This window comes from Microcebus murinus, chromosome 9, assembly GCF_040939455.1.
Source record: "Microcebus murinus isolate Inina chromosome 9, M.murinus_Inina_mat1.0, whole genome shotgun sequence".
NCBI classification, from domain to species: Eukaryota; Metazoa; Chordata; class Mammalia; order Primates; family Cheirogaleidae; genus Microcebus; species Microcebus murinus.
In genome coordinates this window covers 98,558,605-98,575,012 of record NC_134112.1, presented here as the reverse complement: position 1 = coordinate 98,575,012, position 16,408 = coordinate 98,558,605, and the positions used below count along the sequence as shown (strand labels likewise).

Genomic DNA, 16,408 nt, shown 5'->3' with positions numbered 1-16,408 from the left:
TCAGCCTACACAATAGACGGAGACCCTGTCTCTAAAAAATGAATGAATGAATGCATAAATTTCTATTTCAGATAGTTGTGTATTGATTTTGTATTCTCCAACTTTACTGAATTTGTTTTAGTTCTAACAGTTTTTTGATGGATTCTTTAGGGTTTTGTATATATAAATTCATGTCATCTGCAAACAGGGACCAATTTAAGTTTTTCATTTCCAATTTGGATGCCTTTTATTTCTTTCTCTTGCCTGATTGCTCCGGCTTAGGACTTCCAGTGCTATATTGAGCAGAAGTGGTGAAAGTGGGCATCCTTGTCTTGTTCCAGATCTTAAAGGGAATACTTTCAACTTTTTCCCATTCAGATAGCTGTTTTTGATTTATTAACCCTGTATTCTGTGACCTTGCTAAACTCATTCTTTTTAGATCTAGGAACTTTTTCTAGATGCTTTTGTATTTTCTATGTAGAAAAATCACAATGTGCAAATAAAGACAGTTTGTTGTTTTCCTTTTCAACACGTATGCTGTGCTTTCATTTTTTCCCTTGCCGTGTTCATTGCACCAGCCAGAACCTTCAGTACAGTGCTGAGTAGAATTAGTGAGAGCCGACACCCTTGCCTTGTTCTTGACCTTGAGGGGAAAACATTTCAAATTTTAAGTCTGTTAGTGTAGGTTTACTTACATGTTCTTCATCGAGTTGAGGGAGCTCTTTTTTATCACTGACATTTTGCCTTTTCTTTCCTTTTAGCAGTAGAAGACTCAGAAAGTGGTGTTTACATGCGGTTCATGAGGTCACACAAGTGTTATGACATCGTTCCCACCAGTTCAAAGCTTGTTGTCTTCGATACTACATTACAAGTAAGTGTACCCTATTTTCATGAATTTTTGGTATAGTATTTGGATGGCTGCTTTATACGGCAATTTAAATCCAGCAATGCCAGCAGACATTTATTGAGTCCTTTTCACCTATCAGACACTGTGCTGAGGTTTTGTCTGAATTCTCAATTTCCATGACAATCTTATAAGGAAGGTGCTATTACTGTCCTCTTTCTACAGATGAGGAAATTCTAGAGTTTAAGATTAGGTCACAAAGCTTAATCCACAAAATCTAGAGTTGAAGGACTTAATCCACGGAGCTGGTATATGATGGGGTCTGGAATTTGAACACGAGTCTATCCAATGTGTGTCAGAGCCTAAGCCATTAATCATTAAACTACACTGCCTCCCTCAGTATATCCACATGTCTTTTCTTGGTTATTTAGTAGAATACATAATAAATAGATTTGAAATAATATTGGCTAAAAAGAAGAACATTACTAAGGTGGATAATCTCTTGAGAAAGAACTTTATTTTGCAAAAAATTTGAACCTGATCATTTTGGTATTTAATTGTGCTTATTGAAGTTTGCTTTATATAATCAATATGATTTATGATCATGTAAGAAAAGTCCTGAATAATACACTCAATAGAATGATCAAACTACATTCAATGTAATAAAAAAAAGTGTGTGCACAGATATACACATATATGCACGTATACATTTAGTATATTATTTCTATATAAATCATTATATACAAATTAACAAACCTGGTAGGATTGTCTTCAGTTGAAAAGAAGATTCTGAGCTAGCACTTCACAGGTAAGTGGCTTGTGACGGATGTGCTCCCAGGAGAAACCATGAAGGGATGGGAGGAGGACAGGCGTGGAGGAAGCCAGCAAGGGCGTGGTGGAGGGCAGGCTCGGCCTGGCGCCCAAGGGACTCTGGCCTGTGAGGACCTTTGAGTGTGTCCCAGCCTCTTCCATTCTCTGCATTGGTTGATCCGCCCAAGCTCTTCCAGCTCCGTCCAGCCCTGCAGTCCCCCCACCCTATTCTTCCCAGCTGTGCTCTGCCTCCGCCCCCACACACGGGGCGGACCCTCTGGAGGGCTCCCCGGGCTTTCCAAGCCACTTTGCTTGCATTCTGTGCCCGCCACATAGTACTCACAGGAAGACAAGAATGGTTCTGCTTTGTTTAGTTTCATTTTCCAATTGTGTCGATCTGTCTGGCCATCTCAGTGCTGATAAAGCTCAAACGTACAGCTGGAAGCTCTGCCCACTGGGGGGGGTTATACACCAGTGTCCTCGAGAGCCGCACTGTATAGTGCCAGTGGGGACCAGCCTGGCAGGAGAGGCACCTGTAAACCAAGCCCAGTTTTGTCCCTGCCAGTCAGCATTTCACAAGGATCTCCCTGGAACCTGTGGAAGTGGATGGAGGGAGGGAGGCGAGGGTGTGGGCACCAGCATCAGAGCAGCTGTGTCATCTGCTCGTGCAGCTTCCTTGTCCTTCACAGGCCTGGGGAAGCCCCGTCTCCACCTGCTGGGAGAATGCCATGTCCACACACAGCCTTTGGCTCGGGGTTCAGACAGCATTGCGCGTGTGATGGGAGCTCAGGTTGCATGGTCACTTGGCATCTCACAGCCAGTTGTTTAGTCTCTGCCAGTGCCCAGTAGTAAGCCAGCAACTGTCTCCCAAAAGGAAAATAATTACCTGCAGGGGAGTGCATGGTTGTTTTGGGGTCTTTAGAGTCACTCAGTACATGGGTCGAAGTCACACATGCAAATGTGGTGCAAGTTGCTTCCAAAAGACCTACCAGTGTTGTGTGCTGGCAGGCAATGTGCAGAGCATGAACTTGAATTTCACCGTGGAGGGGTCTCTCCAGTGCTCCAGGCCGTTCCGAGGTGTCAGAGCCCTGACTCTGTGGGGTCTGTCCCTCACCTCTGGTCTGCATGTCTCACAGAGTCGTCTAAAGCTCTGCTACTTCCTGCCCATCGGGCACAGCCAGCACATGCCATTGGCACAGTGGGCCTGTGTGGCCGTGCACAGAAGGTGAGGGCGATCAGCTTCTCTGCGGACCACAATAAGACAGAGCAGGGCGTGAAGAACCTTGTGACATGGGAAATGTGCAGTTGCCAAATAAAGCAGACTGCCCCTAGGGGCCCTTGTAAGTTGGTGTAGAGAAAAAGAGTATATGTCTGGGCAGTGGCTTCAGGTCCCCCAAGATGCTACATCAGGAAGAGCCGCTGCAGCTACACATTGCAGTAATCTGCAGTTCTCAGAGATGCAGCCACAGGCCAGAGGGGCAGTTTCCCTGGGGCTGTGGAGGTGAGCCCCTGCTCGCAGGCTCCTCCACGGGCACCAGCCTCTGCACTTCCCCCACTGCATTTGCTTTGCTAGCCTGGGGACTCTGTGAGTCAGAGGGCCAGTGGAGGATGCTGCCAGCTGTCAGGTGTGTTGTTTCCAGTCAGACACTCAGGAACTGAGGAGAACTGGATGTGGTGGTGCCTGTAGTCCCAGTAACTCGGGAGGCCAAGGTGGGAAGGTTGCTTGAGCCCAGGAGCTCAAAGCCAGTCTGGGCAACATAGCAAGACCCCATCTCTAAATAAAATAAATATTTTTTTAAAAGGACTGAGGGCCGGGCGCGGTGGCTCACGCCTGTAATCCTAGCACTCTGGGAGGCCAAGGCGGGCGGATTGCTCGAGGTTGGGAGTTCGAAACCATCCTGAGCGAGACCCCGTCTCTACTAAAAATAGAAAGAAATTAATTGACCAACTAAAAATATATATACAAAAAATTAGCCGGTCATGGTGGCGCATGCCTGTAGTCCCAGCTACTTGGGAGGCTGAGGCAGGAGGATCGCTTGAGCCCAGGAGTTTGAGGTTGCTGTGAGCTAGGCTGACGCCACGGCACTCACTCTAGCCTGGGCAACAAAAGTGAGACTCTGTCTCAAAAAAAAAAAAAAAAATTGCTTAAAAAAAAAAAAAAAGAATAAAAGGACTGAGGCTTGGTACCAACGTTATCATAAGAGAGGGGAAAAAAAGGACTGAGGAGATAACCAAAGGGTGGGACCTGCTGCACCCTATGATTTGAACTTGAGCTAAGACTCTGAGACTGTGTCACCTGATGGCCACAGTCCCCACTTTGATCAGGAGACTGCAGTGGCGTGCAGATTCTAGGGTTCTAGGACTCAGTGTCCAATCAGAGCTGGTGTCCAGGAGCCCTGAAAAGCCTGCACTTCCTTTCGCAAGTCCCTTTGGAAAAGGCTCAGAGGAGGAGGCACGGGATGCACGGGGCCCTGCTGAGGGCTGCTCCTGTGCACTCTGCGAGCTGGCTCCGGTCTGGAAACCGGCCAGAGGACCCCTCTGCAGTTTGACATTTCAGGCCGGGTTTTTGACCCCTACACTTGAGGTTTCATTTTAGAAGGCTGTGCAGCTACTCCTTTTTTAGGAACAGCAATCGATTAGCCACCACCAGTGATCCCTGCGGGTCAGACCATTCTCACTGTCACTCCTCTGGGTTGCCCTTGATGGCATATGTGCCTGCCCTGCTGTGGGCAGAAGCACCAGCACTTGCCCTCGCTACAGGGCATGTCATTCCCATCCAGATCGGTGAGGCTGGCCCGCGCGCCGTGTCCTCCCATGTGCCTGGCCTACGGGCACAGAGCGAAGGGGAGCCCCTTGCTTAAACGTTCCTCAGAGGCCCAGCAGGGGGTGTGTGTCTTCTGAGCGTTGAGTGTGCAGCTTGCACGTGGCGAATCTCCTGTGCCTGTGCATTTTCCCTCTTCTCACCTGCGCCACCAGCATCCTGGCACCTCAGCCTCTTGGAACGTGGCCTCAGCAGTGCCCTGCATCTCAGTCAGGCCACCAGACGAGCGGGGAGAGCCACTGCTGGCTGCGTGCGCTCAATGTGAATGAAAATGTTCTGGAAAGCCCACCTATAGCAATCAGTTCTACCAAATCCATGTTAAATTCCTCCTCTAACATTGTTAGAACCTGTTCCCACAGATGCTTCCTAGTTTTCTGCAGATATGAACTGGCAAGATCTTACAGTTCTTCCCGTATATAATGTTTCCTCCTCTGCTGCGTGCTGAAACCTGTCCCCCCCCTCTGTTACAGGTCAAAGGGCAACAAGGCAGGTTGGGGCTGCCTTGGGGAGAGTGAGAGGCCCGTGCGGGCGTCACCCCAGGAAAGCCCGTCACTGGGCTTTCAGGCAAAGGAAGGTGGTTCTCAGACACTGGATAGCCAGCTGTTCCTACTGCCACGGGAGGCCCAGAGTAACTCCGGAATTCAGGAATCTTGGCTTTGTCTGAGTCCAACCAGATGTCCCTGTGCCAGGTGCAAAGGACCCCTCCTTCCAGATCAGTGCTTGGCTTTCATACGGTCTTGTCTACATCCTGCAGTTACATTTTGAGCCTGATTTTGGAAACATCAGCCCTGTAGCTACAAGAAATAAGAGATTCTCTTAGGGCTGCCGTAGAGGCTCTTTGGTTCTCTGACTGAGCCTGCAGGGCTCTCTGAGTGCTCCAGCACTCACGGGGCTCCTCCCACACCACGTCCTGCGGTCCTGGGCTCTGCCTCCACGGCCGGTACAGCAGCCACTTGGGCCCTGGCACCCAGTGTCATCACACTCACAGATGACGGTTTGTTAGTCACAATGCCACAGCTTACCCTGGATTGCAGGAATCTGATTTCCCACCGGAGCCCGAGGACAGGAAACCAATCCCAAATCCTCTTTCCTGGAGCCACCCCTGGTGCCACTTTCTCTGTCACTCAGGGTCCAATCAGGAGACAGAAGCCACACCAGTTATCTGAACAAAAAATTAATATAAGCAAATAGTAATGGGATATAAGCTAATTGGGTAAGTGAAAAGATTACTCCAAGTCTGGTTCCCAGGCCAGCAACTTCAGCATACGCTGAGAACAACAACATAGATGCTTGGGCCCATCCCAGACCTACTAAATCAGAAACTTGGGCGTGAGGGCCAGCAGTCCACATTTTACTGTGTCTCTGAGGGACTCAGATGCGCTCCGAGGTGCCACTGGGGTCAGAGGGGCCCTGGGCCTGCCTTCTGGCGGGTGCTTGTATCTCTGGGTGGGGACAGGATGGCTGGAGGAAGCCCATTCTGCACATGATGGAAACAGCGGACTGGATTCCGCCGCTGCTGCGGGAGAGAGACAGGCACCTGCTAAGGCTGCACCCAAGTGCGGCTCACCAGGCAGCAAGGAAGAAGCAAGTCCCTTCTCCCTGCCCCAGTGGCAAGTCCCTTGCCAGCCTCCTTTCCTGCTGGAGCCCGAAGCAGAGCCGCCCGGCCACGCTGGGACGTGGCCGGCAAAGTCCGGGCATCACTGAGCAGCTAGAGGGCGGGTTTGGAGCCGAGAGACTGGAACTCAATACCTGGCACCGTAGAGGAGGAGACACAGCCCATCCCCTGCCAAGTAAGCCCAGTAGTTCAGAGAAAAATAGTATGAGTTAGCAACTCTAAAAGATGATGCCTCAGGAATGAGGAGAGGCTGCAAGATAAATAAAATTGCATAATGGAATCCTCATATCCCAGGATTGAGGGGAAAAGCATTGAGGATTATCTGGGCCTTCCCTCACAATGGCTATGTGATTATTTTTAGCTCTACAAACAATCACGTTGTTGTTTTTTTTTGAAATGAACATTTTGTTTTAGAGGAGTTTGAGATGTACAGAAACGTGAAGACAATACAGAGTTCCCATGTGCCCACGCCCAGCTGAGTCTGACATTTCACATTAGTGTGGTATGTATTTGTCACCGTTAATGAACCAGTACGGGTACATTATTATTTACCAGAGACAGTGCTTTATGCAGATTTCCTTCGTTTTCGCCTAATGTCATTTTTCTGTTCAGAGACCCCATCTCTGTCACTCTGTACATTTAGGGGGTCACGTCTCCTTGGGCTCCTCTTGGCTGTGCCAGTTCCTCAGACTTGACTGGTTTTTGACAACGGGATGGTTTTGAGGAGTGCTGGCCAGATGTTTTGTGGGCTGCCCTCCACCGAGGTTTATCTGAGGGCTGTCTCCTGCTCGGACTGGGGCACACGTCTGGGGAGGGAGACCGGAGAGAGCAGTGCCCTCCTCATCGCGCCGTCTCAAGGTGCTGTCTGTGTGACTCTGCACTTGGGCATCGCCTGCCCGGTGTTCCCACCATCAGATGATTCGTTCCTTCCTTCCTTTCCGTACTGTAGTGTCTAGAAGGAGGGACTGCACAGCAGCTCTCAGGGAGTGGGGAGTCAGGCTTCACCTCCTTGAGGGCTGAGCATCTGGGTATGCTGGTTGAGATGTTTCCGCAAGGGAGATTTGTCTCTTCTCCCTGGTTTATTTGTTTATTCAGTCATTTATTTCAGTATAGAGTTAAGGATATTTATTTTACACTCTGTGTTAGAGTCAAAAACTATTTTGTTGCTGAAGCTAGTCTAGACAATGTGATTTTTAATAATGGTAATGAAAGAGAAAACAGCAAACCAATAGTAGTACTTTCTTTCTTGTTTTTTAAAATTACCACGCCATTTGACCAGGTGCTCTCATGTGTGGATGTTCACTGTGCTAAGTCATTTCTGTCTTGAAGCTAACTGGTCCCCTAGATATAACAGTCTCTTCCAGAAGCTTCTAGAAATGTGTTCACCGAAGGAAGTCTCTCCTTCATAGGACCCCAGGACTTAGAAGGGTCTATACAACATTTGTATAAATATAGACAATCATAATTAAATCATATAATAAATGCCTAAAATAGCATTTTATTAGTGTTTAGTCCATTTGGTTTAATGCAGTTACTGCTATAGTTGGGTTTATGTCTACCATTTTGCTGTGTGTTCTTTTCTATTTGTTATTTGTTCTTTTGCTCCACCCTTTCTTATCTTCATTTGATTTAATAAAGTATTTTAATTTCATTTTTCCCTTCTGCTAGCTTTTTAGTTATACTTTCTTTTATTAATCTTTTAGAGCCTACCTTATAGATTACAGCAGCGTCTCTGACTTACTACTTTCCATCTTTTAATAATACATTTACCATCTCCCAAACAACCCAAGAAATTGATGTTTAACTCCATTAACCCTCTCCTACCCTCTGTGCCATTATTGTTAATATATTTTGCTTCTATGTGTGTTGTAAACCCCTTAAGATATTATTACTCTTTTAAAGGATCAATATTTATTTTTGTTTACCCACATACCTGTCCTCTCTTTTGGTCTTCCTGCGATTCTGTGAAGTTTTAGAATCTTTCCTTCAACATAAAGAATACCCTTAAGTATTCTAGGACAGGTTGGTTGACTACAATTTTCTCAGCTTTTGTTTATCTGAAAAGACTTATTTTGCCAACCCTTTTTTAAGAATGTTTCACTGGATATGCACTCTAGGTTGGCAGGTTTTTTCTTTTAGCGTCTTGAAGTTTTCTTTCAGTTAGTTTCTATTGAAAAAGTCGCCGTCAGTCTGATTGTTGCTGTTTTGAAAATTAATGTGTCTTTTTTCCTCTAGCTGATTTTCTCTCTTTGCCTTTGGTTTTTAGCATCTTGTTTAAGATGTGCATAGATATGGTTTTCTTTGTATTTCTCTTACCCAGGGCTTATTTGATTCTTTTTGACAGATTTCAGGTTTTTGTTGAAATTTACCTGTTTGAAGATGATTTGGGAAATGCCCTCCGAAAAATTCCAGAATAAATGTGGTGCTTAATTCATGTACTTCTTTTCCCTCAGCAGTGGTAGCTCCTTGAATTCTTCCTGCATTGGTACACTGTTGCCTGCAAATCATGTTTCCTATCTTTTGTACCATTCTTAAGTTGTTTTCAGCTATTTCAGCTATTTCATTATTATTTCAGCTATTTCCAGACTTGGAACTTTCTGGAATAGCTTTTCAGTAGCTGTAGTTACTTAGGGTTTCACGAATGATCCTGATGAATGTTTTTAATATTGGTTTTTCTCTGCTAAATCTGTTATTTTGAAGAAGACAGTAAGCAATTTGTGGTTTTAAAAGATGCCCCCATTCCCATCCTGTTCCAACCAGTTTAGAAAAATAAGCGAATCAGGTATTTGGCATGTTTTAAAATCTATTTATATGTGACTTTTCCACCATATTCTTTTATAATATCTTCTAGGATCACAATCAAGGATTCCCAGAGTACCATCCAGGTAGAAATAGCAAACCATTCAAATTGGCACACCTTCCCTGGATGCCATTTGATTACATAATGACTATGGGTAGTTTTATGATTCCTGATACAAGGTGTGGTTCAAAAATATTTCATCAGTTTATGGATGCCATTTAGATACTGTTTCTCTCCCAGGTCCCTGGGTCGGCTCTAGTTACCACCTCTTCTTAGTTCTTTACCAGTTCCTTTAACTAGTATCTAGAATCCCTGCTGTATTCAGGACACAGTGCTGGGCTGGGTTAAGGAAAGTACATAAAATAATTGATGAGAAGCCCCTACCCACCCGTAGTCCTTCTACTCTTGTATCAGTGAACCATGCAGGTACCTGAGCAATTCCACATAAAGGCAAAATGTCTCACAAAGGAATAAACAGCTGCTGAATTATTAATCCTAGAATCTGCTCTAGGGTCCTGTAATTCTTACCTATTTGTTTTCATTATTAAGTTAAAAAGGGGTTTGTGGATATAGGGGGTGAGAAGAGAATTATTTTCTTTTAGCTAAAAAAAAAAAAACCAAAAAAAACTATACCATAACATAACCTTTTTAAAAAGAAATACACATTTTACTATATCAGCTCCTTAATATGTCAGTTTAAATTTTTGTTTATTTCCCTTTGATCTTTTCTATTTAAACATATATTTTATGTATCATGGTGTATGACTTTACAATCTACATTTTTCACTGTCATAAACTTTTTACTTCAGTATCGTCTTCATAATTATACTATTTTAGTTACCATTTGATATTTTTTTTCCATTGGTATGCTACTATTTAACAGGTTTTTTTTGTTTGGAGGGGGTTGATATTTTTCCAGTTTTCAAGATTAGATATAATGCCACATTGAACATCTTTGATTCAGGAATCCCACTGCTAAAATAATTCAAAAGAGAAAAAGTTATTATACAAATCACTTTGTTGCTCATGCAATGGCAGGATCATAGCTCACTACAACCTCAAACTCATGAGCTCAAGTGATCCTCTTGCCTCAGCCTCCAGAGTATCTGGGACTACGGGCACACACCACCATGCTCAGCTAATTTTTTAATTTTTTGTAGGGACCTGGTCTCACTATGTTGCCCAGGCTGGTCTCAAACTCCTAGGCTCAAGTGATCTTCCCACCTCAGCCTCCACAAGAGCTGGGATTACAGTCATGAACCACTATACCCAGCCTTATTTTTGTGATTCTTGATATAAGCTGTGGTCCAGATTCTATTTTATTAGTTTATGGTGCCACCAGTAGTTTTATGACAGCCCTTGCATTACGAGCTGTAACTTAAAAATATTGGCATATTTAGCAGGTATAAATGATACTTGAAATTTGTTTTCATTTGTGTTTGAGTTAGTAATATGGTTGAATGATTTTCCCTCTTCTTATTTGCTATCTGAATTTAGAGGATCACTTTCAGCATTGAGCTTTTGGCTATTAATAAAGCATCAGATATGATAATTTGTGATATCTCCAAGGATATTTGTTAATGGGTGTTAAATGAGATAGCATGTATTAATGTACTCTGAACAGTGCCCAAGGCATAATAGGCACATGTTTGTCTCTCGAAGATACAAAGGTGCAAGTATATGGTAGCTTTCATATCTGTTTCTTTCTCTATCTTGAGGAAATGAGAAAGTATGCCTGTTTGTCTCATTATTGGACATATTAAAAATGAATTTTTATTTCAAGTAATTTGATACAACTTCAGTGTTTTCAAATGGATTATTAACCACATATAGGAGAAATTAGACTTTGAAGTTTAATTCTTTTGTATCATTTTAATTACATAAAGTCTATGTATACAAGAGTCTTTAGGTGCAAAAAGAAAAATTGAACTTAATTGCATTATTTCAGTTTCAAAAAACCTCTAATCTTTATATGCCTTTAGGTATAATAAAAAAGATTTTTGCTAATGTTAATAAATTCCATTATTTTTAGATTATCTTTAAACTTACAAAATTTATCATTGAAGATAACTGATAAGATTTGATCAACTATGTTAGTTGAAGGTATTTTTATTCCTTATGTATACTGTGTTACCCCGAAAATAAGACCTACCCATAAAATAAGCCCTAGCAGGATTTCTAAGCATTTGCGCAATAGAAGCCCCACCCCGAAAATAAGCCCTAGTGCTGGGTGAGGTTATGCAGCGAATCTGCACAACCCGTGCATGTCGCGGAGCGGGAAAGAAGACGAGCAGCCCTTCTCCTCTGCCCCATGAGAGCTCTAGTGCTCGTCGTGAGAGACTGGGGCCAATGGTTCTGAAGGAAATAGAGTCGCAAGAAATTCAGGATGGAATTTGGGGTTTGGAGAGTTACAATGATGTTCCAGAAGAAGATGGCTTAACTATACTTGAATAAATGTAGATTGTTGTACTATACTTAAGAAAAAAAACACATCTCCAGAAAATAGCCCTAGGGTGTCTTCTTGAGGAAAATAAATATAAGACCCTGTCTTATTTTCGGGGAAATGCGGTATATGGACTTTAAAGGTATGTTTTGTTTCTTATTTTTCTTCAGGTTAAAAAGGCCTTCTTTGCCTTGGTAGCCAACGGTGTCCGAGCAGCCCCGCTGTGGGAGAGCAAAAAACAGAGTTTTGTAGGTAAGCAGCGCGGGCCTGGGGGATCTAAACGGGAAACCTTAGAGGCAGAAAGCCCAAAGTATTTCAGTAGGTGCTGGCTGGGAATTCACCCGGCAGGCGTGTTACCAGATTACAGAGAACTGTTGTACTTTTGTGGGGTGCCTTTTGTTTGTTTGTTGGTTGAATTTCTTTTATTTAACAACTGATTTGGCATTCTGAAGGAGCTTTGGTGTCTTTGCCAGCCCAGTGAAAAATTCCACATAGGACGCCTTGGCAGCAGGCGTTAGCCGCGGCTCCCAGCAGCCCCCGCGCCACTCGCGCCCCTGCTCTGCCAGCTCAGCTCAGCCTCGCACACCTTTTTGGCGGGCAAATGAAATGATGTAAACACAATTGATGTCTTTGCTAAATCATTATTACACTATTAAAAATATTATGTCAGGCCAGGCGTGGTGTCTCACGCCTGTAATCCTAGCTCTCTGGGAGGCCAAGGCAGGTGGATTGCTCAAGGTCAGGAGTTCCAAACCAGCCTGAGCAAGAGGGAGACCCCGTCTCTACTGAAAATGGAAAGAAATTAATTGACCAACTAAAAATATATAGAAAAAAATTATCCGGGCATGGTGGCGCATGCCTGTAGTCCCAGATACTCGGGAGGCTGAGGCAGGAGGATCGCCTGAGCCCAGGAGTTTGAGGTTGCTGTGAGCTAGGCTGATGCCACGGCACTCTAGCCCAGGCAATGGAGTGAGACTGTGTCTCAAAAAAAATAAAAAAATATTATGTCATTTAAAACTATTTAAATGCCATCATTTCTCATCTTAGAAACCATAGTAGACAGTGATATTATCTCTCTTAGTATTCATCGCATTATATTTTGAGATCACCCATTTATGACTGCCTCCCTTTCTAGGTTATCATTTCCTCAGGGAAAAGGTTCCTTTCTTTTTCATCTTTGTAGTCCTAGTGTCTGGCACTACAAACTCAATAAATGGTGACTGTCAAAACCATTGTTTTTATAATGCTGCTCAGGAGACAGTCCAAATGCCCCAGAAGTGTTATGTTTCTAAAACTCATGGAATACTTTATCTTATATATTGTAAAGTATTTTATAATAAATTATTTACATGTAGCTGCAATTCTTTTTAAATATTTTATAACAATTAGTAAGTTTTCTCTCATTGATTTGCCAAATACTGTGATTAATTCCATTGTACTTACTGTCAGGTCTCATTTCAGCTAAATCTGTGTATCTAGTTTGATGTAGACAATTAACACATTAGTAGTTTTAAATACTATGTTAAACTCTGGTTGGTATCTTCAAAGTATATTTTACAAAGTTTTCTAGCAAATGTAGGTTCATTTGTCATTTGAAATTTTTATTTTATGTTTCCATAGTTTTATTTTTAACATATAATTCTTTATTCCAGGAATGCTAACAATTACAGATTTCATAAATATACTACATAGATACTATAAATCACCTATGGTAAGTGGCAGCAGTACTTAAACATCAGTAATGGAGCTGTATATGTCTGTGTATGTGCATAGGGGTGTGTGTGGGGGTGTGTGTGTGTGTTTTAAGATGCAGGGGCTTCATTTTTGGGTATGGGGTGGTGATGGCCGATTTTCCAAGTAATGTGCAAGGAACCTTAGTTTAAAACTACTAACCTGAGTAAACAGCTAGCTTTACCCTAAATCATTTATTTGAAGCTTGAAGAAGGTATTCTCAGGAAAGATAAAATGAAATAGTTCCTTTTATTCAGCTTTCAGAATCCCTTGGGTTAGCAGAATTCTGCATGCTTATTTATTACTTAGACATCTATAAGTTTCACTAGTTTTATGATATTTGACCTTCAACAGCATCGTGGGCATGTTAGTATTACAGATCTGCCTCAGACTGTAAAGGAAGGAGGCCCCAGCCCCGCTAAACTCTTTTGCCCACGGTGGCCGGGGAATGGCCTCTCCGGAAATGAGATTGCCACCAGGGCTCACCTCTATAGGCCTGTTGTGGTGGTAGAGCTTGATCGAGTTATCCTGGCAATTTTATAACAAGAACTATATACACTTTGTGATTTTAAAGAAGAGAAAAGCAATTAAAATTGAAGAAATTCAATATTGACATTTTTCTACTAATTAGGAAACGACAGCTACTAGTTAATCTTAGGGGCAGAACTCTCTGGTCCCTGGTGCAACAGTTCTGTAGGAACATAGTGTAAAAGCCACTTTTGTCCTTCATCTAACACTATGATTTCTGTGATTCTGCCTGCTTGGTTTTTTGTTTGTTCATCAGGATAAGAAAGGACAGAATTGTATAGTTTATTTAACTAGTACTATTTTGGGTATCTAAAAGGTATAGTTAATCTGATTAATACTGTTTTTATGTGTAATAGTATTGTCCAATAATTAAATTCCTACATAAAATACAAAAAATGGGTTTCTTTTTGATTGTTTGTTTGTTTGTTTGTTTGTTTTGAGACAAGGTCTCACTCCTCTGTTGTCCGGGATAGAGTTCAGTGGTGTCATCATAACTCATTACCACCTCCAACTCCTGGGCTCAAGCAATCTTCCTGCCTCAGCCTCCCGAGTAGCTGGAACTACTGATTTTTTTTTCTTTTCTATTTTTGGTAGAGATGGGGTCTCACTCTTGCTCAGGCTGGTCCCAAGCTCCTGGCCTCAAGCAATCTTCCTGCTTCGGCCTCCCAAAGTGCTAGGATTAAAGGCGTGAGTCACTGCACCCAGCCAAAAATAAATTTCTCCGTAAGACATATACTTAGAAGGAGATTTTCCCAAAGACTTTATAAATATTCTGTATTTATTCCACATGACATGTCAGATTTCTTAAATATTATCAGTGCAAGTGAATACTGGTTTTCCTTGGCCATATCTCTGCTTTTGGACTAGCAAAATCAGCACAAGTATGATTTTTAAGTGGATAGATTTTGAAGCCAGGCATGGTGTTGTGTGCCTATAGTTCCAGCTACTCAGGAGGCGAAGGAAGGAGCATTGCTTGAGCCCAGGAGTTTGAGGTTACAGTGAACTATGATGGGGCCACTGCTCTCCAGCCTGGGCAACAGAGCAAGGCCCTATAACTTAAAAAAAAAAAAGAAGAATCTCAGTGGTAATTTATTAAGTCAAAATTGCTATAAAGCAGTTTATGTCTAACTGCACAGCCCAAAGTTTTCTTAATACTTGAGGATTCATTTTTTTCTCCATATTTGACCTCATTTCTAATTATGAGCAGAAAATACTATTATGAAAGCTATATTTTCTATTGTTTTCCAAGTATTTATCCTATATTCTGTATGTTAACATTTGTAAATAAGAATTTTTCTTATTTACAGGTACAGATTTATGAATTAGAGGAACATAAGATTGAAACATGGAGGGGTAAGCAATATCGGGTGTTAAAAATCTTAATATCAGGGAAAAAATGTTATTCTTAGTATGTAAAAGTATGTTTTAATTTTGCAGATTTTCTGCTTAATAAAATGTTAATTAAAACATTCTATTTATATCTTAATGTCAGTAGTATGCCATGTTTCTATAAAGATTGTCCATTCTGTTTAATAGACATGTGTAGAGCAGCTATCCCATGCAAGGCCTTATCTTGGGGCTGGGAACATAAAGACGAATGGGTAAAGAAACCCACATCGCTGCCCTGGAGCCGTTTTCACTACCAAGTGTGACCCTCAAAATTTTGCCTTTGTTAGAAAATGCAGCAAAGGCATGCCTAACTTTAACAAAAGCAAGCATCTGTTATTTAAACTTAACCCTTTACAAATTATGGAGAAATTTAGGACACATGAACCTAGAAGCAGATGGTTTGGAACAAATAACATGGAAATAACTTTAAGACCATGTTCTTTTGTTTGTCACCTTCATTGAAATTCACCTCGTAAAATCATAATGCTCTTTTCTGCAGCAGAACCAGGTTTTAAATTTTCACTTCTCGATTGTGAGACACATCTTGGTGGACTGGGGGGGACCCCGTTGGTGGGAATCACTGAGGACCTAGTCTGTCTGCAATGGCAGAGCCTTTGTGGGGTGTTCAAGGAAAAGCTTGGATGGGAATGAAGGGACCAACCAAAGGAAAACTTTATTTTGAAATTGAGGAGTTTGGCTTTGCTATCTGTAATGTGCTTGGTAGAAGCACCCTTTGTACCTGGCTGTAAAATCGGAGCATCCCTTAGGCTTTTGGGGCCCTTTTAATTCTGTATGATCTAAAAGTTTCATTGAGTGATACATTTGATTTACTATGGCCTTATCAAGCCAAATAAATTAAGTCAAGGTGGGGTTCATATGGCCTATTATGAAGTGATTATATAACTTAACACCAAGACAGATCCTTCGTATCAAGTTCCACTGTACAAGTGCTATTAGACCAAGGTTCAAATATACGTAAATTTTGACATTACATGGTATTTGGTAGCAAAAATAATGCTGAGATATTTTCTTAGATGCCTTCTATATAGTAACCTCAGTAAAGCAAATTAATTTTAGTTGATATCTTTAGAAAAAATTTATATGCTAGAAAGATTCTCAAGATGCAGTGGGTTTTGAGCACTAATTTGGTAAGATAATACTTAAGAACATTTAAAGAGCAAAGTTTATTATAACTGAGTTTATCTTATAACTTATGAAAATTAGTTTTAGAGGATTTCATAAGTGCTTCATTTCTTGAGAGTAATATTAACTTGATAGCATTCTAGTGACCTCTGCTGGTATTGCTCTTTTGTCAGATTTCTTGATTTTTTTCCTGATTCTATAAGCATCTATTGTTACATTGTTTTTTAAAAATTTAATTTTTGTTGAAAAGCAACATCTTGAAAACAGTTATAGACAGTTGTTTAAAATAGCCATAACTGGCCAGG

General features: G+C 42.0%; 1 protein-coding gene across 6 annotated transcripts in view; it reads left to right on the top strand.

Moving 5' to 3' along the window:
* PRKAG2 (protein kinase AMP-activated non-catalytic subunit gamma 2) overlaps nt 1-16,408 on the top strand; it is a 248,261-nt gene that overhangs the window by 217,386 nt on the left and 14,467 nt on the right. For 4 of the 6 annotated variants that reach the window (XM_076006742.1, XM_012786215.3, XM_012786217.3 and 1 more), the window contains 4 exons: nt 741-850; nt 11,483-11,564; nt 12,965-13,023; nt 14,879-14,924. In XM_076006742.1, the coding sequence (XP_075862857.1) occupies nt 741-850; nt 11,483-11,564; nt 12,965-13,023; nt 14,879-14,924 (297 nt within the window). The remainder of the gene's footprint in view (nt 1-740; nt 851-11,482; nt 11,565-12,964; nt 13,024-14,878; nt 14,925-16,408) is intronic. The other 2 variants (XM_012786213.2, XM_076006743.1) reach the window with 1 other exon arrangement.